General features: G+C 36.5%; 1 protein-coding gene across 1 annotated transcript; it reads right to left on the reverse strand.

Annotated features, from left to right (window-relative positions):
- Nucleotides 1-13,872: 13,872 nt before the first annotated feature.
- Nucleotides 13,873-19,937, reverse strand: LOC18445183 (uncharacterized). Its single transcript, XM_006855324.4, has 2 exons — nt 19,802-19,937; nt 13,873-17,720 (listed from the first exon to the last, which is right to left on the reverse strand). The coding sequence occupies exon 2, from the start codon at nt 17,357-17,359 to the stop codon at nt 14,072-14,074; it is 3,288 nt and encodes a 1,095-aa protein (XP_006855386.2). The 5' UTR covers nt 17,360-17,720; nt 19,802-19,937; the 3' UTR covers nt 13,873-14,071.
- Between the last annotated feature and the right edge of the window lie 3,669 nt (nt 19,938-23,606).

The following is a 23,606-nucleotide window of genomic DNA, read 5'->3' on the forward strand; positions in this document are numbered from 1 at the left end:
ATTTTCACATTTAATTGTTCCAACTTTAAATCAAGAACAATAGCCAAAACCCATAACCCATAACCCATAACCAAAACAACTGTAATAGTGGTCATGTGCACATCAACCGAGAAAATTTCGTCAAAATCAATACTCGACTTCTGAACATAACCTTTCACAACCAATCGAGCTCTATACTTTTCAACAACATCATCAGGACCTTTCTTCTTCTTAAAGACCCACTTGAAACCAATTTCCATTCGCCCCTCCAGTAATTCAACAAGGTCCCATATTTAATTTTTTCACAGGGCTTCCGTCTCCTCTACCATGGATGCTCTCCATTAATTGGCTTCATCGACCTCATATGCCTCACAAATCATAATAAGAAACTGGATCACCCTCCTCGGAAGGTAAGCATATGACAAGACATAGACGTTAACCCATACAAGATCCTTTTTAGGTCTTTTGGATATTATTAATTCAGCATCACCTAAATATTCTTCAAGCTCTTGGACAATCTCAGGCTCTTGATCCTGACCACCATCTAGCTAGTTCTCTATGTGCATTTCACCTCAATAGTTTTTGCATCTTGCTCAAATTTCTTTTTCTGCATAGAATTTTCATTGAAAATCTCCATTAACAATAATCTTGCAGTCAGTAAGATCCCACAATATGTACCCCTTTGTTCCATCTACATAGCTAAGAAAAATAAACTTTTGGATTTTACGTCCAACTGAGTTCTCTTCTCCTTTGGAATCAAAGTCACACCTAAAGTTACAAAGGAAAGAATAATTAACAAGTTTACATGTCCAAACCTCTTCTGGTGTTTTGTAGTCTATCGAAACACTAGGGACCCATTAATTAGGAAAACTTGTACAAACTGCTTATTGCCAAGAACACTGCTCTAACCTAATAGCACTCAAGATACACCTGACACACTCCATAATGGTATGATTCGTCCTCAGAGCAATAAAACTTTGTTGAGGCGCCCCAGGAAAGATCAATTGCCTAGCAATACCATGCTCATGACAAAAATCATCAAATTCACCAGAATAAAATTTTCTCCTATTATTAGTTCTTAGACACTGTAGGGTTTTGTGGCCTTTAAAGGCCTAGAGGGCTTGTAAAAATGAAAATTTATAGTGGAATATGCACTTCAGTGGGAGTGTGCGTATTGACTGACCAAGAGCTAGGTGGTTTATGACATAGGTTATGCGCAAAACCCTTACCCTTGGGCATGTAGAACTATCGAGGTTTTATAGTAGGTTATCCCTTGTTGAAGCTGGAGAGATATCTAGAGATGATATTTGTAGGCCAAGAGAACTCTGTGGTCTCCTGTGTGCAATTGCAGGCCTGTGAAAGTAATAACCAAAGCCTAAACAAATTCCGCACGACATGTACACATAATCGCTGCATTACTAAAAAGCAGCCTTATAGAGGGACACGTGCACATGCGCATAGATAGTCTCTTTACAATATGGTGACAAGCGATGGACTTGCTCTTAAAGAGAGGGTTGTAATTCACATTCTAAGATCACGGTTCCACTATTTATTGTCCAACTTTGACAAGCCGATCATGAGCTTTTGTATTGAGACTATAGGTCATGGGTCTTTGTTGCGTTAGATAAAAAAACAGTAGTAAATCGTGGTTCTTAAGTCAAGTGGAGTGCCCTTATTGCCGCTAATTTTGACACAATGCTACCAATCCACTACTAAAATATTTTATTTTGGTATTAAAAATATTTTTATGATTTTTTACAAAAAATTTATTGATGTGACATTTCTTTTTTTGTAAGGTAATTTTAGGGAAATCTTTTAAATATTAAAAGATTGTTTTTATTAGGAGTTTGGTTTGACCAAAAATCTAATTATTTTGACTTCTTACAAATTTTGGAAAGATATAAGGAAGTTTTGGATTTTGGTTATAAATCTAATTTCAATAGAAGTTAGACTTAGGTCAGATTATAAGGGGATAAGGTTCGTAATAATCCCTCAAAAACATGATGGCTGATTTATGAAATGGATGGCTCAAATTTGTTCTCTCAACCCACAGATTTCCTAAGTACCTATTGGTCAAGTTGTGTCATTGGATAGGCAATACCTAAGAAAGGAATTCTAATTTAAATAGGGGGAGGAATTCTTTCTATTTAAACACCATTGAGCCCCTTTCTCTCATCACACATATTTCTCTCCTCCATGCACCAAATCTCTCTCTATTTCATTAAAAAATTATTTTTCTCTCTCCCCCCTTTCAAAAAGGGTCATGCCACCCAAAATTTGATAAGACAACGTCTGAAACCCTAATTAGGGTTTTTCTATTTGAAGAAGAAAAAGGGGTACGCCCAGCCGTACGAGGATTCTATGCCCTTCAAGCCCAGCCCTAATTTGTTCCTAAGGGTTCCTACAAACCGTAGTTAGGTTTCCATGCTCTCTAAAACTTTATAGTAAGAGATATTGCCTATGTAAGCTTTCCATCTCTGAAATTCCAGTAAGATAAAAAGGGACAAAAGTGTGCCACCAATCGGGGAATCAAGTGTGGGGTGTATCAAGATCTGTGAGGGTAACTCTAGGCATCTTTTAGTAAGTGTTCCCAATTGATTTAATTATTTTACACTCATTTTATATTTTTCTGTGAATTTCCAGGAATATATTTTGTACTTAAAACCATAGCGGAAGATTGGTTATTGCTCCTGGATGGCATCTATTTGTTTTGGCAGTGAAAGTGAAGATCTTCGGTTGTGTTTAGGGTTTTTTTATTTGATTTACAACAATGTATAGTAGTCTATGTAAGCGGAATTCAGGTATGTTAACAAAAGAGAGAATCCAAGTACAATAATAAAAGAAAAACAAATTTTTTTGAATTTAATATCTTGAGTTCCACATGCCACTCCTTTCGGACACTTCTTGCCTTCCTAATTTTTTACCAAGGCCTTAAACTTTTTGAAACAATTGAAGGCATCTAATTTCTTTTTCAGCATATAAACCCACATTTTTCTCGAAAAGTCATCAATAAAGCGACAAAATACACAACACCCCCCTAGAGACAATAGGTGAATCCCAAAATGCAATTTATTCTGACTTTCCAAACAAGCTTACATGCAAAAATCTAAATTCAAATATTTAAATCATGAGAGAAGTACCTTGAGTCTACACTCGTTCATGTGGCCCAAACACGCATGCCAAGCCATATTAAGGAGTCAACCTGTGCAATATTAGCCTCTATGATTCAAAACTGTTCCTCCAACAAATTTGTATAAATTGCCTGCTAACTCTGCTTTTACAACCACTAGTGCTCCTTTTGAAATTTTCAGACTTATAAACTTGAAGCCTTGCTCATCAAATTTTCCCAAGGATAAAAGACTCATTCTAAAACCTGGAACATGTCTAACACTTGAGATTATGCATGTCACTCTATTGAACATCTCGATTCTCACATCTCCAACTCTCATTATTCTATATGAGCCATTATTTCCCATGTAAATAATACCTCCATCATAGAGTCATATTTATAAAACCAATCCCTATGTGGGGTCATGTGAAAGGATGCACCTGAAAAAAGTAGCCAATAATGCAAAATTTCTTTCCTATCCACAAACAAAACTCCTTTATCTTCAAATAACTAAATTTTTTCCACTAGATTTCCTTGAGACTCAATTGAATTAAGCTTCTCATTAGAACTAGATTTTAGGGCCTTCCTGGTTTCTCTTTTGTACCTCACAATTTTTTATCACATGGCCTAAATTTTCAGATCCGTAATACCTCGCTTTCTTTCACTGTCTTGACTTGGCTTGCCTGAACCCTTCTTGTAGTTACCATGTGCTACAAACACATTTTTAGAGGAATCCTGACCCGATTTTCACCTAGATTCCTTTGTAAGAGTGTTGAAACAACGAAATCAAATTCAAGAGACTTTGCACTACTGAGATTCACGATCAGCCCATCCTATAGCTACCTTATCTTCGTCATCGATTTTGCCATCAAATTGGTAATCAAGGCATTGAACTCATATAAATACACTTGCAAAGAAGTATCATCACTCATCTTGAAATTATAAAGTAGTCGACGAAAAAAAATTATTAGGAAGAGACTTGGCCCCATAAGCATTTTTCAGCCTGTCCTATAAATCTTTTGTTGTATTTTTTAGGAGACAATGAATAGAACACAACTAACGCAAAAAGAATTTTTGCTTTGGCCAACTTATCCTTCTCATCAAATTCCCCACCTTCCATCTTTGCAGGATTCTTTCTTTGCCATTTATATCCACTATACAATCATCTTTCACCAACACTGCATGCATCTTCAACTTCTAAGTTGATAAATTCAAAACCATCAAATTTTGAGATTTTATATTTGGTTGAAGTTCCCTTTAACGATTTGCGACCTCGTGCCCAACAAGGATCTTAAATCTTAAAGCTTTGATTTCAATATTGGAGGATGAAAACCTAGGGTTGGAAAAGTAAAAAAGAAAAGAAAAATAATGCAAAAAAATAAAAAAAGCAAAACAACAAGATTTACGTGGTTCAACAATTGCCTACATCACATGGCAGCAAATTTCTCTTCCAATAATCAGAAAAAAAACACCATACAAGCATGAAGAATACAAGCGGATTACAAGCTCTCTCACAGGCCCTAAACTAGGGTTTTTTTCTCTCTAGAACACGCACCAAAAGACTTAAGAACACTTACCCATTCTCTCTCTATTTTCCTTTTAATATTTTCTCTCTACAAAAATACGTTTTCTAAAGAGGGAAACTTATTGACACCTACAAGAAGCCCTCTCCCTATCATTCCCTTTTTAGATCAATAAAGATTCTATCTCCCATATATTTAGGTGAACTTTCCCCAAAATAATGGGATTTTAAACTAATCTCAAGAATTGGAATCCTTATCCCATTAGGAAATATTTTTATTTCTTCTATAATTTGGTTTCCCAAAAACATGAAATCTAACCTCTTACAGAATATGAATCCCAATAAACATGGGAACTTAGCTTTCACCGTTCAACAAAATGAAGTCTGAGTAAAACTTATCTGAGAAAAATTACCTACTGGGAGAGTGAGCTACTCTAATACCAAGTATAGAAGCTGCTTGACATCCTTCTTATGAAACGGAGTCCAAAGTTGTGCCTTGAGGAAGGATATGGCCTCACCACCATCACTAGTAATCAACAATGTCATAATACATAACCTAGAATGATGGCAAGACCTTGTCATGAGTGTCAAACAAATATGGAATAATCACCCCACTTTGTTTAAAGTCAGCACCGATACCTGCATTTCTAAGGTTTTCAAACCACACTCGAGGAGCTTGTTTAAGACTACAGGGTCTATAAATCAAGGATTTCCCAGAAGTCTTATACACAGGTATTAACTACCACATAGAGAGTTCATCTATCTACTAAAGATTTCACCATGAATAAAAGGATTCTTCACATCCATCTACTAAAGATTTCATCTTTTAACTATAGCAAGAGCAACTGAAGTTCGAATGCAGTCATCTCTGCAACAAGTTTGAAGGTCTCTTCATAGTCAGTGACAAACTCTTAGGGGTACCCTTTTGCAACTCACTAGCAGGAGCACATACACTGCATGTGGTTTATGACATTGTAAAATGAGTAATATGATATTGATTGGCATTATATAAATTCTAAAATAACAAATGTGTATATTACAAATTCATTCTCGTAGATGGTTAGAAAGCATTCTAGTAGATGGTTTGGTAACCTATATATTCAGGTTACAATAGACTGCACCTAGTGATTACGCTGCCTCTTACAGTTCAGAAATTTCTTTTTGATGAGAAGAAAGCAAGCAATTCAATAACAGATTTTTTTTGAAAAGAGTACACTACACTTTAATAATGTAATAGTGTACATTGTGCGGAAAGTAAGGAAAAAAAAAAGAAAAGTTAGTAATGAAAATAATTGAATTTGATAAAATAACATAGTTTGAAGTCTCATTTAAGATCAGAAAAACAAATATTGAAATATTAGAATTAAATTCAAGAGATGCAACTTTTGAATTTGTTAAAGATGTACAACTTAATAAATTATGAATATCTAAGCTTGAAACTTGCAAGGTTTTTCAGCTCTGATATAATTTTTCAAATATACCAAAAAGAGCGCACTTTCAATATCTTGGGTCGATAATCCAAGAAAATAGAGAGATTGGGGAAGATGTCACAAATATAATTAGAGCTCGGTGGGCGAAGTGGAGATGTGCCACCAGAATTTTATGTGATTATGGCATACAAATGAAGCTGAAGGGCAAAAGTTCTATAGGACAACTGTGAGACCAGGTTTGCTCTTCGGGGTGGAATGCTGGGTGGTAAAAAGACAATATGAGTGTAGCGGAGATGAGGATGTTGAGATGGATGAGTGGTAAGACAAAAAGGGATAGAATGCGAAATGAATACATTTAGGAAAATTTAAATGTGGTACCAATAGGCGATAAGATGAGAGAGAGTAGACTTAGGCGGGCTGGCCATGTATAGCGCAATCCAGTACAACACCTGTTAAGAGTGCGAGTTAGTTCAAGTGGAAGGCTCAACAAGGGTAGGCCCAAAAGGACATGGTTGGAAGTAGTGAGAAAATATATGGAGACTTATGGCCTCATTGTGGGTATGGCCCTTAATAGAGCATAATGACGGACCACGACTCGTATAGCCGACCCAATTATTTAGAAAAAGGCTTTGATGACAATGATGATGATTGAAAGTCATTCTGGTTTCGAGCCAATTTTTTGATGGTGATATAGTTGTTTCTTTTGATTTCAATGAAAGTTCGTTCGTTAATGTAATTATTTACTAATACAACTCTCTCTCTCTCTCTCTCTCTCACACACACACACACACACACACACACACACAGATCAATGCTACATTGTTTCTATGGGCTATCTCCGGTATGATACAAACCATATGGTCATCATATGACTCCACACTTATGAGATTAGCAATTGTCTATGATGGTGATAGAAGAGAGAATATGGATGTAAAATTCACTTAATTAAATATATGGTGGTATTCACTCCCCTTCATCATCGTCCAACCCATTGATTGCACAATAATGCCGTACCTAATATGGTTGTGACTTGTGACTATGATCGTTTGACTCATACAAGATAATTGCCCTATATATTTATAATATTTATAAAGTATCAAGTTCCATCCTTTGAACCTCTCTCAAGGTTCCCAACATTGCACAATTCCTGCAAGCCATTTTCATTTTTTTTTCTTTAAGAGTAACAAATTTTATTGATTCAAAGTATCAATTACAATGATAACAACCTGCAAGCCATTTTCAGTAGCCCACATAGTCATCGTAATTCCAAGACCATGAAGTCAACATCAATTAAAACTCTTGAGTGTAATTTTTAGGACCCACAAAACCTAAGAAAAGAAAGGGGAAAAAAATCATATACGATCTTTAGGTGCCAGAAAAAGTTAAGTTGAGAAGTATTTGTCAAACATAGCTAATAAAGAAAGATAGACAATTAACTTCTAAGATTTGAATGTTTAGATTAAAATTTTCAAATCTTTTACAATTAGAAACCTTATTTTCTAATTTCTTTACATGGAGAAGTAACTATCCCAATTCCCCATTCTATCACCATAAATGTCTTATAGAGTAAATAGAACATATCAAAAGCTTTTACAAGGAAATTTTGGAAAATCTTTTCACTTATAGATAATTAGTTTCAATCAATGTTTCAAAACCCAACAATCTGGATCGGAAATTGCCAATCAGGACTGGGAATCAACTAGGATCGAACCGGTTCTAAAAAAAATATCAATACTAGCCCAGTCATTCCCCTAAAACTCTATTATCATATTTCTTCTCTTTTTTTAAGGTTGTATAATGTTCTCTTAGGTCCCCCCATAAAGTCCTATTTTATTTTAATTTTTTATTTTTAATATTTTCCGCGTTGCCGTTTGGACTAATGCGACACAGGTCTATGGGGTGAACGATCCATTGGACTGATCCGGGTTTTGAAATTTTGTTTTCAATAATATAATTAAAATAATTAAAAAAATAACTTATTCATAAAATAATGTAATAAAAGTAAAATAATTTTTCATAACTAAAGATGGTTTTAAATAATAAAATCTGAATATTATATGTTAAAATAAAAATTGGAAAATCTTTTGACTCAAAGTAATAGTTTTTGGGAATGCTTTTTTTTTTTTTTTGAAGAAAGAAGTTTGCTCGACTACAAATGGTTTTGAAAATGCACAAATTCAAATTATATGACTGAATTAAATATGGGGATTTACGGCCTCACTGAGGATATGGCCTTTAATAGAGCAGAATGGAGAACCAGGATTCATGTAGCCGGCCCCAATTAATTGAGAAAAGGCTAAAATGATGATGATGATGAATTAAATAATATGAAATTTACTACTATTTTATCGCGGTGAAATTAGATACTTTATTAATACAAGATTATAATATTTTAGTGGCTCACCTTTTAAGTAAAAATTCGATTCTCAAAACTAATAGCAATAATAGCCCCTTTTAAATTCAATAAGTAAAACTTATAATCCTTATATAATTTTGATTATTTCCAATTAGTGTATGAGAAATTAAATTAAAACAACAGTAACACCCAATTTTTAAACAAAAACAATAATAGTGAGCTTTCTTAGATTCTAATTTTTAGTATTATAATTTTTGGAATCCAAAAAAATTATTAAAAATAAAAAATTAGTATTTTATAATTATATTTGTAAGGTGATTCTGATTGGTAATTAAGATTTAAAGACAAGGTTTCCATGAGTCCTAAGACTCACATGTAGATATGCCGCCACTCTTTTTAATCTATTTTTTAGTTGGACCTAATTTTTTAGATATATCTAGTCTCTAACATAGAGAGGATTAATATGTAAAAAAAAAGAGAGCTAAAATATTTTTTTTTTTTGGAGAAAATTTTTGAACCATTAGATTTTATTCTTTTAGGAAGGACCACAACCTTACATCCGTCTTAAATATGGATGTGTGATACCTTCGGGGACGCAAATGTTGAAATGGATCCCCATACTCACAGACTACTTTTCGTTTAGTGACTCACTTTTTTAGTTTTTGCTTCTTTATTTTCATAATACAGGTGCCAATATTGACACAAGTACTAATTTGATCATGTAAAATAATTGAAAATGTGCATGAGGCAACTTTCAATCCAACTTAAATTTAGTGTTTACTAATTAAATTTTTAATAATGTGATTTCTTTAATTAATAAAATAAATTTGCAAATGTAAAATTTTCTTTTTTAAATTCTTAGTTTGGTCGTACATTGAGCAAATTACCAGTCCCAATCAGGGCTCTTTTACCCATTGGGGGAAAGAGAGATGTAAAATATGGTTAGATATTCTAAAATATACTATAGTTATATAGAATTTATTCAACGTCAAATTCTCATGTCAGGCGCTATGACATCTTACCTAAATGTGATATTATCACTAGCAATAATAATATATTTTATTATAACCTACGAGAATAATATATCACAGGACAACTAATCATTAGATGGCAATTAATACACCGAAAGAGTGGCCTAACCATTAAATACACCGAAGGCCAAATCATCGAAGCTATTCTAAGATGACACTTAGTTTCCCAAGCAAACTCTCCTTTTATATCTGACTATAGATATTGCATTATACTGATCTACTAAGCCATCTATCTTAATTTTTATAGAGTACACCAACTTGCAACCTGCAGCTCACTAAACCAAAGCAAAAGGGACAATGTCGCAGGTTCTGTTTTGGTTGGAAGCGTCAATTGCTTCATTCATTGCTTGCTGCGAACAAGATTGGGAAGAGGCCTCAGAATAGGAGGAATGTATTTCTCTTTTTTTTTTTTCCCCTGAATGAATGGCTATAACAGAAGATGCAGAATAGTAGGGGCAAGGACCAAGGTAAGTAGGTTGGTCACCCTTATTGGCATAAGTGAGACAAGTGCGAATCTTGTAACGATTCAGTTGTTTGAGATGAATATATACTTGGAACAGGTGATGCCAAAATAGTAGTGCATGGAAGACAAGTATTTTCCTGAGACCAAGCATTTCCATGAGAATTTTGATTAGAAGGTGAAGAAGGATATCAATGGGAACTAGGATTTCTATATGTTTAAAATGACTAGATAGGACTGCACATCTCTTTTTGTCTTAAGACAGTAAAAGAATGTTTTTTAAAAAGGTTAAAATTTTGAGAAATAAAAATTTTTCAACTAGATGGATCATAACAAAGTAAACCCATTTGAAATACATCACGAGGAGTTACAATCTACTTTAGATCAGTCTGTACCTAGGAGGAGAACAAGCACAAGCATCCAAATACCCTAAGTCTAGAATAATCAGATTTGACAGTTAATCTTTCAATAGGAGAAGTTGCTTCATTTCATGATAATGGCATTTCATTAGAAAGATAAATATGAAGTCAAAAGTGCTTCTACACAAAGTTTTAGGAACATTCATTGAAGACAAAAGAGTTGATAAAAGTTTCAACTATGTGGTGATGTTTTTGTTCTGCTAAACCATTTTGTTGAGAAGTACGAGGAAAAAGAATCTATGATAAACAACTCCCTTGGGTTTTTAGATACGCTTGAAAACTACAAGACATACATTCCTCGCTTGAATCTGAGCAAAGAATATTTATTTTTGCAAGTGGTTACTATTTCAGAAAATTTGATTAAAATATGAATAAAACCTAGATATCAAAAAAACAAACAAACTACCGATAACCAGATCCAAAAGATAACATCAAACATCGCAAAAACTACATTCAATGAAGATTAAAAGGGAACACTTTGATATTTTGTCAAACAAACATCCTATATAAGCAAAGGTATGGACGATCTAGCATTCTTAAATTGTGTTCAAAGGCCCATTAAAAATTTCGAGTGACGCAATCGATCTTAATATTTTTTAATACAAAGAGAGAAGTTCTAAAAGAGAATTGCATCCATCATATTTTAGGTTCATCCCATAAAGAACTAACTTTCAAATAATAATCTAAAACAGAAAGATCTCCCAGAATAAGCATATAAATATCGTGTCTGAATTGATAGAAACAGGCTGAATCATCTTGACAGTAAGGATTCTTTAGGTAGACTTCCAAAATAGTAGAAAATGAAGTAATAGAAGATTGAACACGAGATTCAAGCGAACCACATAAGAGAGCAATGGTTATGCAGTAGGAGCTTTCCACTTACCATGTTTTGTTTCAAAAACCTCGTCGTGAGTAATAGGGTACTTATTGATCGGTCAGTATATCAGTGGACCATAAAATTGAGCACAGGCTCAAGCCAAGCTCTTTTGTGAGGTTCAAGAATTATATTAATTGGGCAACCTCGCCTAGTTCATCAATGCTAGGCAGTACTCACTTGACCTAATATAATCAAATAAACAATTTCAAGAAATGACAAACAACAAAAGACAAAACATCATTTAATTGGAAAAACTAACGATGTAGTTGATGGTCAAAGTACCTTAACTTTGAGAGAGAAGCACACATGCCCTCTTCAGCACTCAACAAGCATGTGCTTTGTGATCCAATTGTCCAGGGAAGACCCACCGTGGTTCCACATCCTCACTTATGCAAGCTTCGACCATCTCTGAGGCACAGAACAAAACTAAGGTTAGTTCTTAAATACACAATTAAATCCAAGTGCACTAGCCACACAGAATAGATGGGGGAGTGCTTTAAGGCTTGGCCACTAGGCTTAGTTGTTAGGGCAAAAGGGCCACAACACTAACATCAAAGGTTTAAGTTACCAGCTTACCCACCCAAAACAAAAAATAAAAAAGAAACACAGGGAACTAGCAAAGGATTCAATATACCTCATTTACTAAGAGAGTTTTCATTAACAGCAACAGTTAGGACATGTGTGATGCGGCTTCCAATACTGTAGCACTTCCAGTGTTTCTTAAACTAGAAATGCTACGCTGTTTTGGAAGCCATGCGAAGTGTAAATTCACATTGTTATTTGGAAGCCACAGCTTCCATGTTACCCCATCAAAGTAGAAGAGGCGGCTTTAGCAGCCACCTCTTCCACCAATCAAACACACCCTAAGAGAATAAAATCATTCATAACAGAGGGTACCCTTACCAGTTGATAATTCTCTCCAACATGAGTGTAAGGAAAGTAGTTACCTAGAGACTTCTTTTAGAGTTCATTTTCCGTAGTCAATAGAAATTATAGAATGAAAAAACCAATGGTTAACAATTAAAAAAAAAAGTACGACCATCCTCTACCAAAACTCCAACTTCATGCCCAAAAACATAAAAAGAAAAAAAAAATAGCGACACCAGCCCTTCCTTACCTTGCTCAACTACTACACATCAACTTCCCACATCCATCAGCAGTCGAAGTTTCTTTGTCCAGTCTTGATCACTAACTCTCTCTTTCCTAGTTCTTTTCAGGCTAGGTGTTGATCAATAACTCACCATATAAAGCCAGTCCATCTGAACAAATGATTTGTATCCCACAAGGAAACAACCAACGATTTTGACAATGTGAGATCTAATGCAGCAAACAGAGCTCTAAATATTTTTCATCTTTTTCCCCTTTTGCATGGGTAGTCTTCAATGTCAATTCTCCACACATTGTGGGAATAAAATAATTGGTCTTGAGCCTAACTGCATGATATCGGATCGTTATTTCAAGCTTTTCACTCGGTCTCATTATTTGGGAAAGCAGAAGAAAAGTAGAGAAATCAGGAGCAGGGTTCTTGGTTTGGTGCTTAGGGTGGTTAAACTGCAACTCAACATCAAGGGTTCCAAACACAAATGATGCACAAACTCAACATCCAGATTATCATGTCACCAATATATCAAAGAACAAAGAACTTAAGTATTGAACCGTTACTCAGCTCCCAACACTCGTGGTCCAAATATTGATAACACAAACTTAGGGAAAGAAAACCCCGAATAAAACATGCCATGATTACAAATTTTTCAACAATAATCACCAAGCAATACTCTCAATTCCAAAACAAACCTATCCACCTCTATAATAAAAGATATTAAGACCCTCATCTATTTCCAGAAAGCCCCAAAGTCAAGCTTAATCAAAGATGCAGAAATCATGAGATGACACAAAGCAACTTAAACAGCGCAATGACAAGAATGTCTCAAAAAACTTTCAGATTACAAGCATTTATATTTTGGCCTATTTTGTTTCAAAGAAGCAATTGGGTTTCTGAGTAGAAAATAGACATCCCAGGTAATAAACTACTTCGCTCATAGCTCATTAGAAAAGTTAATACAAATAATGCCATAATGGGGATTGGGACCCTGCCTTTATCAAACCTCTTTATCAATAGCGAGTATTTTGGACTCTCTCTCTCTCTCTCATACACACAAACAGAAACACACAAAATAAGTGCACTAAACAGGAACAAGGGTCATTGCATATTGTGCCAAAATATATCCTACAAAAACACTGAAGAGATTATTGAGAACACAAATTATGCATAAAAAACAAGATGTCAAAAAAAAGGGCCAAGAGGCTCATTGCAATTCTTGAAGTCAGAGAGCCATGCAATTTTGCAACAAGGACATAAGCAAAATGTTAAACTACCTTGCCCACAACAATGTTTTAAAAAGCAGAATGTTCAGAAAAATAAAAGAGATGAATTATAAAAGGTTGGACCTTCAATATAAGGTCAAAGGCATAAATTCATAAAATCAACCCACAATCAATGGCCCAATCCACTTGCAAACAACTTTTTTTTTTTTTTTTTTTTTTTTTTGGGGAGGCAAGGGAGGGGGTGGGTTTTGTTTGGGTTGCTGGAATAGCCAGCAAACAACCAAGACTGCTCCTCCAAAATACAAGCATTGAAACCAGGTTGGTTAGAAAAAAAATGCACAGGGCTCCAAAAGGACAACGGATGGACCATGAACAAAATCAGAACTTTTCATAATTCATAACAATGAGAAGAGCAAAAGGGGGGTTAACTGAAAACAAGTCATTTCTAATGTATAAGGATTTGCGGATCAAAAAAGGGAAAATACAAGAAAGTTATCAATCTGATGGGTTGAAGTTTGTTTTACAGGAAAAACTGCATGAAACTTGCAGACAGGAATGAGCTTCTAACTTTCCTTCGCCCCATTAGACCCTCCAGTCAATTTGGTACGGCAAGAGCGGTGCTTCACATCCCCACGTCTTTTGGTGGATCGTTCACAAAAATCCTCCGGCTTTAATGCGGCAGGATCAAGCTCCCAAGAGCCTTTTGCCGTGCCATGTTTTTCAAAACTAAGCCTAAAAGCCGGGATTTGGTGAGAGAATCTCAACAATGCCTCTCGTGGCAATGGCAAAACTGCCTCCACTGCACCATTCTTCCGAGGCTTATACACAGTACGGAACCCTGACACCTTATCCAAGAACATGACCTTGGCACCCAACTCAGCAGAGAAATCATTTAGCAGCTCAACTGCCTCACACTCATAATGCTTATACTCTAATTGTGTCCAACCAATGCTCCAATTCTTATATAACGCCCAAATCTCTCCTTTTTGGGGGTATATTTGATATGACGACCTATCGCCAGTTGGCTTGAATATTACCTGATGTGAGAATGGAGACATCCCACTTAGAGTGTCAGTTTTACCCATCCTAAATTTTCCACAAACGATAGGCAATTTGTGATTCAACCATCGTGCCTCCTTGTCGTTAGATGGGAAAGGCTCAAGCCAAGTCACCTTCACTCTGAGTTCGTCAGCATGCTTTACTTTATTTATTCGGGCATAGAACCGAGGCAGGCCATCCCTTTCATCATATAAGGCCCAAATCTGTTCGGGCTTGAGAAACTCTGGTGTTTTACGGCTATCAAAGTCATGGAACTCTGGATCTGGATATTCCATGACATCGGCATCGGGGGGCACAGATGTGGACGGTCTACGAAAAAGAGAGACACCATCATCCTTGGATTCATCTTTCACTGTGCATTTACTAGGAATCGTCTCCATGGGCTTCTTGTTTGAGGTCCCATTTATCCCATTCCAAACTTGTTCCTTGCTTTCCACGTCTGGGGTATCTTGAATTATAACACTTGGAGAAGGGCCAAATCTAGCACTTCTCCTTGGGGTCAAGGGGCTCTCAGGTCCTCCCACCATTTTTTCTTTTCCTGAGGCATTTCTTGGAGAGGAACCTGTATGGTTACTACCCACCTTCTTTACTGGAGTTTCAGGCAAGACCAGATCCTTTACATCCGAAGGTAGAGAAGCAGGGTCAAGCTCCATAGATCCCTGTGGTATACCATCCCTCTCATCCCCTCTCATACGATACGCTGGCACCTGATGTGAGAATCTAAACATCTGATCCCTTGTTATTTGAAAAGTGACTTCCTTACCCTTCTTAGCCAACCTATGGAACAAGGTTCGGAAGCCATTAACTTGAACCAGATAAACCACTGTTGCACCTGTACTCTCCACAAAATCACTTGTCACCTCCACTACCTCATATTTGTGTTTCTTATGCTTATCTGGATCTGATTTCCAATTAATGTCCCAGTCCTTGAACAGGGCCCAAACATCTCCTTTCAAAGGGTATATCCTCAATGACCGAGAGACTTTCCTGAATGAGACCAGGTGAGAAAACATGAGGCGGTCTTCAGAGAAATCATATGCCCCAGACTTAAAGCCCCCACAAGCAACAGGCAATTCCTCCTCCGCCCACTCAATCTCCTCATTGCGAGTAGGTGAAGGCTCGAACCACAAAATACGCAGCTTGAACGGCAAAGAGAAAACTTTGATTATCCGAGCATAATAACGAGGCATTCCATCATGGTTATCATAAATAGCCCAGACCTGCTCAGGTTTGAAGTGCTCCTCCTTCCTTTCTTCATCAAAGTCATGGAATTCCGGTTCCTGGTATTCAAGGGTCTCAGGGGCCACTTGCCCATCACTCTCATTATCCACCCCATCAGAAGGCTCACTACAATTGCTCCTATCTTTTGAATTTTCCTCCACTTCATCACTAGCCTCCATTTCTTCCTTTCCATTCTGTTCAATTTCTTCTTTAACTACACTACCATTCTTCTTTGCATCTCTCTTAGCTTCCGAAGGGGTAGAGGTCCTTGCAGGTTCCTCGGTTTCCTTCTTCTTTGAAGAAAACTTCGCATTGCTCTGGCCATCCATATCTCCACTAGATTTAGCATCTACCCTTGCCTTTTTGGAATGTGAGTGTTTCATAAAATCATCATCACTCTCATCTTCATTGTAACTTACATGCTGCCTATTCCTAGAAGACCTTCTCGGATTCTGCCCATTCACCCCCACAAAACCATCGGCTGGCAAACCCTCCGCAACCTCTTCAGAGTCGGTACTGTCAGCGTCACTTTCACTAGATTCAACAACCAACCTTGACCTTCTTCTGCTCTTAGCAGTTGCAGCATTGGGTTTTTCATGTTGAGCTTGCTTATTCACTTCTTCTTGCTTAGGCCCTACTTCTGGTTCTTTCCCTGATGCACTCCCCGCTTCTGCTTGTTTCATCGACCCAGATGTTGTTCCCTGAAAAAAACTAGAGGTACCAAATGGGGCGATATTTTCGGGGGGAGCACCTGCTTGACCCGCCATCCCTTTAGCAGAGAACACCCCAGATGGAACAAAGGGCTGGGGTCTCTCATTAGAAGGAACCGAGGCCTGGTTCCAAGCATGCCCTAGGTTAGCTGCCGGTGCGCCACCTTGCATGCCTATGTTATAAGCAATAAAAGTCTTAAAGCAACTTTGGCAACGGATGGGCCTATTCATGATATTCGAGTAATATTGGTACCTCACCCTACAATGGGGGCACAGAGTCCAGAAGGTACCTGTAACGTTAGCTGGAGCATTAGGCTGGGGCGGCCTGGTTAAACCTGAGAACTGTGGTCCAGTGTGATTCGGTACAAAATTGTTCTGTACACCACTTTGTTTCCTTGCATTAGATGCCCTAGCAGGAGCCTGAGGCTGCCTGCGAGGGGCAGGTTTAGGGTTTGACATATAAGCTCTTATCTTCATATCGTGTAGGGATCGCTTCCCCCTGTCAGAGAGCACCCTCATGGCCTCACCTATCAGCTTAAAAGCTGATTCAGCTCCCGAAAACTTGTTCTTATCAGGGTGAAGAAGAAGAGCGAGCTTTCGATACTGTTTCTTAATGAGGTTATCATCAGCTGTGTGCTCAACTTGGAGAATACCATACCAGTCAATCTCAGAACCCCCTACCTTTACTTCAGCAGAGCAATGGACTTCACAGACGCTTAGCATCTGAGGGAGATTCTCAAGGTCAGAGCAGAGCTGCTGTGCCTTGAGAATTATCTTCTTGGCACCCACAAAATCCTTTTTCTCCATCTTTTTCTCAGCAATTCCCTTGGCCCTAAGGGCCTCTTCCTTATTGCACTCCATCCTCTCTCTTCCAATTCAACCACTAACCATTAGAACCTCCCTCATACAGCACACCAGACATATGAAGACACCTCTTTCTTGATAACTAAAATGAAAATAGATAACCTTTCTTTTCTCCTGAAGTGGACCTGCTACAATATTTAAATGGCTCTGGCAAAACCGGGCAAAAAAAGTATAAACCCACTATGCTCCACTACCCATCTAACTAGTTCCATATCATAGGACCTCCTCGACTATCTTTAACTTATTTTTGTTCAACTGATGCCGTCTGACAACGTCTTCACTGCTTACAAAACACCCAAAACCTTATGTCAATTTGTGGGTGAAAAGAAGTCCTCAAAAAGATAATTGATGATAACCCCTGCCATACAGCAAACAAATGTGACCAAATCGTTAACAGATCTACAAGATACATCGCATGCACTATTATTCAACCCATAAAGTTTCAAAGAGAAGAAAGGCCAATATTTGTGAAAATATACGATCTTCTAGACAAAAGTCAAAAAGAAAAGCATAGAATTCGCACATAAGCAGATAACCACCCCAATTAGCTAAAAGGATCAAATGAAGTTTAAAAGAAACTAATCAATCTACAGCCCGTATTCCTGAAAACCACCTTCTGAATCCATTATTAGTTTACAAACTTTATAGTGCATCTGATTCTTTTGATGACTTATGTGCAATCCATTTTTAGTGAACTTCAATGGAGTGCACGAGATAATTCCATCAAATAATATAGATAAATTATAGTGTAGTAAAGCAAGAAATAGACTAGCTCCACGACAACCAAGCTCATGATAAATCAGCATTTCCCTTGAATGAAAAATTTCAATTAGGAATTTTAACAGAAAATTCAGAAAGAATATACTTCAAAAACTGAACAACCCGAACCTCCTGAAAGGGAATAAAACGTTAAATACATTCAAAATTGTCCTTGCCATTAAAAATTGACATAAATGTCTTCAATACAACCAATTTTTCCCACATTAAGAATCTCCTGGTTGAATAAGCTCCTGCACTCTTCTGAGGATCAAATAAAAACCAAAATTTTGATTAAACATGCAACTTCCAGTTAACTAAGACCCGGCTACATGTTGAAATTCCAGTATCATAAATAACTCCTAAAGTACAACAATGAAAACCATATCAAGGCCAAGCAAGGAACGACCAAGGGCAATGTTCAAAATTAAACCTCACGCAGTAGAAGATAGTCACGACAGCGCAAGCAAATAATAACAATAATGATGATGATCATCATCATCACCATCATCATTATTACTGTTATTATTACTAGAACTGCTACTACTATTAACTATATTACTATAAACAATAAAATATAAAAGCTGAATACTAGTGTAGAATATGCACAATTGTTTGAAACAGATTTCTGATACTTGAAATACTCAAAACCTTTTCTTGTCATTCAGGAAGGAAGAAAATTGAAAGTCCTAAAGTAAACCATATATCCACCAATTTAACCACGCCAGCTTAGGAAATCATAACCCTAAAGCATCCAATAAATGAATCAAGATTCTGTAACCATCTAACAAAATTAATTTTTAAAAAACTTTGGAGCGGAGTTAAGTTCACCTGAGAAAAGGGTCTAAGTTCACTTGAAAATTATAATATAGATACAGAAGGTCTATGTAAATGTAACAAAAAAAAAGACGCTAATTGCTCATGGTAGTAAACATAATGGAATGCCTGTTTTATTCTTAAAAAAAAACAAAAACAATAATAATCAACTCCCCCCCACCCCCCCCCCCCCGCCCAACTAAACCCTAAATTTTAAAAATTGCAACAGTAAAAGTTGAAAAGGCCATTATTAAAACCGCCAACTTCAAAAATGCAGCGGATCAAAACTACTTCCAGATGTCAAAGAGGAATTAGTACTTAAGCAAGTAGTTGATTTCATGAGAGTTTCTCATCAACCATAATCCACTTTGCAAAACAATGAAAATGAAAACACCCCCAAAATAACAATAAACCCTAGTTTCATTTACCAGGAATAAGGAAATAAAAGAAAGACGTAAAGACAATGAGAGAGAAGGAAAAGGGGAGAGAGAGAGCGAGGAGTAGATAGAGAGAGAGCACAACAAAACAAAATCTTACGAAATACGAGAAGAGTAAATCAAACAGGGCATTACCACGGAAATTACACCAATGCATTTCCCTGCAGCTTAAAAACCACACCCACAGAAAAAAAATAACAAACTAAAAAATCAGAACCCAGCCAAATCAAAATACTAAGACCTCAACATTCCAAAAACCAACACAAACTAAAAAAAAAAAAAACACTCGTCACTTTTCAAATTATCAGAACTCCCCCAAAAACCTTAATCCTAGAGTACTCATCAAACCACGAAAGAACACTCGGAAAGCATAAAACACAACAATTGTCCTAGAGAGAGAAACAGGAAATGGGTTTGATTTGGCACTTACTTGTGTGCTTGCAGAGCAACTAGAGGTAGAGGTAGATATAGAGAGAGAAAAGGCACTCCATTGTGTGCATGTTCTAGAGAGAGAAAGTGAGCGGGAGTGTGTCGTCTGAGAAGGGCTTCATGCGAAACCCTCGTCTGGAATGAAGAAACCACTCAGCGGGAACCAAAAGAGAGAAAAGGCGCCCCCCCAAAAAAAGTGAATCACCCCTAATTATTTCAATTCTCGTTAGTTAAACCTTTGGGTTCGATATTTATGCCGATCATTGACTGAAATGCCCTTGATTATTTATTAAAATAGCTCGGTATACCCTCTGAGTTACATTAAAATGACGAAAATGTTTGAATCTAGGGAGCTAGCAATAGGCATGGTCGCGTGTTTTCTTTGAGTCTTTTAGGCCGTCATCGCAACCCGACCGGTCTAGCCCTACTTGGTTCAGGTCACACCCTTCTACCCGGATGGGCTGACACAAGAGGGATTTAGGCTGGGATTGGGCTTGGGCAGAGCAAGCCCAAGCCCACTGGCTGTCAGAGGTGTGTCCATTGAAATTTTGGGAACCATTGACAAACACAGTGTTCGACTGCACAAATGGTCTCGAAATCCTGCCATGGGCCAATGGCTGGTCCCCATTTGGTTGACTCGCCCGGTTTTGTAAACAGTTAATTGGACTGGCCATCAGCTAGTATGAGATTTGGATGAGTCAAAATTTTTCTCAATTAGTCACATTAGGTGAACTAGATTTTAGAAAAATAAGAAAAATGGTCTTTCATTTTTTAACTCCCTATAAAATATTGTAGAGTGCATTTAGAAATGAGTGTGACCTATTAAAATTATTGTAGTTGCCTCTTTAATTATCCAATGTTCTTCAAATGAGTAAGGATATTTTTGTTATTAAAAATGATATTGTTGATATTTCAAGGATAATTATGAAGTAAAATTATAAATATTTAATTAATATAAATACTTTTGTCTTTTAGTGAAATTTCAAATATACCCTTTTTAAAATGACAAATGTGTACAAACATTGGCGGATGCCGTCACCGAAGAGGCCAGGGCTCGAGGCCGCCTAGCCAGGCGCCTCGATGCCGGGTAGCCCCAAGGGAAGAGGGTTGGGTAGGGGCCATACGTTGTTTTGTTGTGGGTGTTTTGTGAATGTGTGTATTTGCATACGCAGATACGTGTGCTCATAGGTCCCGCAAGAAACTCTTAATGTAATCCTTTTTTTTTTTTTTTTCCTTTTGGATCTGTATTTGTGAGAAAGATATATCTTAAACACTTTTAAGACAATGAGTGGGATGAACCTCGCATCGAACACTTGGAGGTCATTTTCTTCTTTTTGTGCTTCTTACATGTAAAGAGAGAGCATATGGGTCCATATGTATCTCTGTGTGTGCATGTGTGTGTGGGAGAGAGAGGGGGGAGGCCACGCGTCGAACACTTGGAGTCCATCTTCGTCCTCTTCTTCTCATATATAAAGGGAGCACATGGACCCGAGAGAGAGAGAGAGAGAGAGAGAGAAAGAAGGGCAATATTAGGATTTATATTTGTTTGGGTCGAATTATTTTTTTTCTCTTTTTTTTAAGGATGGCACTAGGTGGCCAAACCTAGGTGCCCACCTCAGTCAATGCCCACCAAGACCGCACTGCCTAGGCAGTTTGTCGGCCAGGGCGCCTAGACGGTTTGTTGGCCAGGGCGCCTAGGCAGTTTGTCAGCCATGCCGCCTAGGCAGCAAGGTGGCCGAATTTTCGCTCATTGCTAATAATAATAAAAAGTAATACTTACTTATTTTATAGTGATATAATAAATAAAGGGTGCAGTTTTTATAAGGTTGCAACCTTAAACAATCTAGTTAAGGCGCACCTTAAAATTTTACTATAACATGTAATTTTGTTATAAAAAATACTTAGTATTATCTTAAAATCTATTTTCATACCTAATTAGAAAATTTTAAATTTAAAAAATGGTTAAAATCAAGTAGATCTATATATATATATGAAAATCTTGAAAATTGACGGTCTAGAGAATGTGCTGCAAGATGTACTATTTTCGGGATTCAAGAACCTTTTTTTTCATATTAATGCATCTCAATATCGAGATGATCAATTAGAATGTTTTTTCAACACTAAAACAACATTTCCGATAGATTTTTGAGATCCATATATGATTCTACATTTTAATGTTGCAACCTTATATAAACTTTCCCATAAATAAATGACAACCAAGTAAGTTTGGCCGTTTATGCTCCTTTTTACATGTAACATATAAGATTTGGTCGAAATGTTAACATCAAAAAGACCCCGACAAAAAGGAACATAAAATATATGCCCAACATTTCGATCAAAAATAGCTAATTTGACTTGTTAAAATTGATCAAACACTAATTTTTACCACTTTAAAAATCATTTTACTTTATTTTAGTTATAAAACCAATATAGCAACGCATTAATCAACCATTGTACTGACCAATGCGGTCCTGTCCGGTCCGGTGCACTCTCGGTAATCATAGCCACGTGGCTTTGCCCATGTAGTCGGTAGTAATTATGGTTTTGCCCTTACTTTTAGTGAAGGGTGAATTGTGTCCACCTGTGCTTATCGCTCTCTCTTATGTCCGAAGTTTTAATTTGGAGTTTAATGTTTTACTAAACAAATTGGCATTTTGGGATGAAATATCACTATAAATAGTAGCATTAATAGTGATCACAATGATGGTAAATGCTTTGACTTGTTTTTGGTTATGGTGCGTTTGGAACAAGGAATTTTAGTTGGATTTTCAAATTTGGGAATAGGCTGCTAACTTGGAAAATAAAAGGTAATTGGATTTTCAAAATTCTTTCTACCAAACAGTGAACATACAATGTAGCTAGACAATGTGCCTTTCAATTATGGACCCGAGCCACATACTCACATGTAGAAATGCGAGCCCTTTAATATTTTTTTTTTTAAATAAAATTTGATCTTAAATTTTAGAGAATATATAATCTTAAACATAGAGATTATTACTCTGTAAACATAAATACGTTTTAAAAACTATAAATGATATTTTTCGAATAAAATATTTGAACAGTTGATTTTACTTTTTATTTGGAGGACTATTACTTAGGGGACTTTGTTTTGGCAGAAGGTGTAAATCTCGGGCCCGCATAGTAATATGTGCGGGCTTGGCTGCACCAAACAATTTTCCTTCAATTCTTTTTTTAGGGAGGTTTATATGAGGTGCACTCCTTATACTATAGAAATAAAGTGTACCTCAAAACTATATAAAAAATGCACTTTTGGTGCCGCTAAGCCTTGCGATGATATGAAAATCTATTGTTTCCCCCAAATAGTGATGATCAAGCAAATCTATAAGCAATTGCAAATCTTAAAAATTGACCGTCCTGATAATGTGTTATAAGAATAACTATTTATAGAACTAGAAATCCCCCTTTTCTTCTTTCTTTTGTTTATTTCTATGAATCTTGAGGGTTTTCCAACATAGCAACAACCTTCTCTAATGAGTTTTTTAAGTGCACCTTACTCATACAATATATCGTTAATGCCTTATATAAACTTTTTCCTTTGGTAAGAGATGTAGCTTTGGTGTCGGAAATATTAGAATGGCTTGTGTAACAATCCTAAACTTTCAAAAAAAAAAAAAAAAGGGAAAATAAACTTTTAATAAGTGATGGTCTATATGAGCATGATGGTCCTTAGGGACCATCACTATTTTCAAAAGCTTTTGACTTAAGCTTTTATTATCTTATAACGTGGCTTGTAGTTTATCCTACGTGTTGGCCCTTGACAATCCACTATGACGTGTAAGTAAATT

This window comes from Amborella trichopoda, chromosome 2 (genome assembly GCF_054954075.1).
Source record: "Amborella trichopoda isolate Santa Cruz 75 chromosome 2, AtrichopodaSantaCruz75HAP2 v2.0, whole genome shotgun sequence".
Classification (NCBI taxonomy): Eukaryota; Viridiplantae; Streptophyta; class Magnoliopsida; order Amborellales; family Amborellaceae; genus Amborella; species Amborella trichopoda.

Bases quoted from the DNA above. Each gene is read 5' to 3' on its own strand.
- LOC18445183 (XM_006855324.4), bottom strand. From the start codon at position 17,359: ATGGAGTGCAATAAGGAAGAGGCCCTTAGGGCCAAGGGAATTGCTGAG.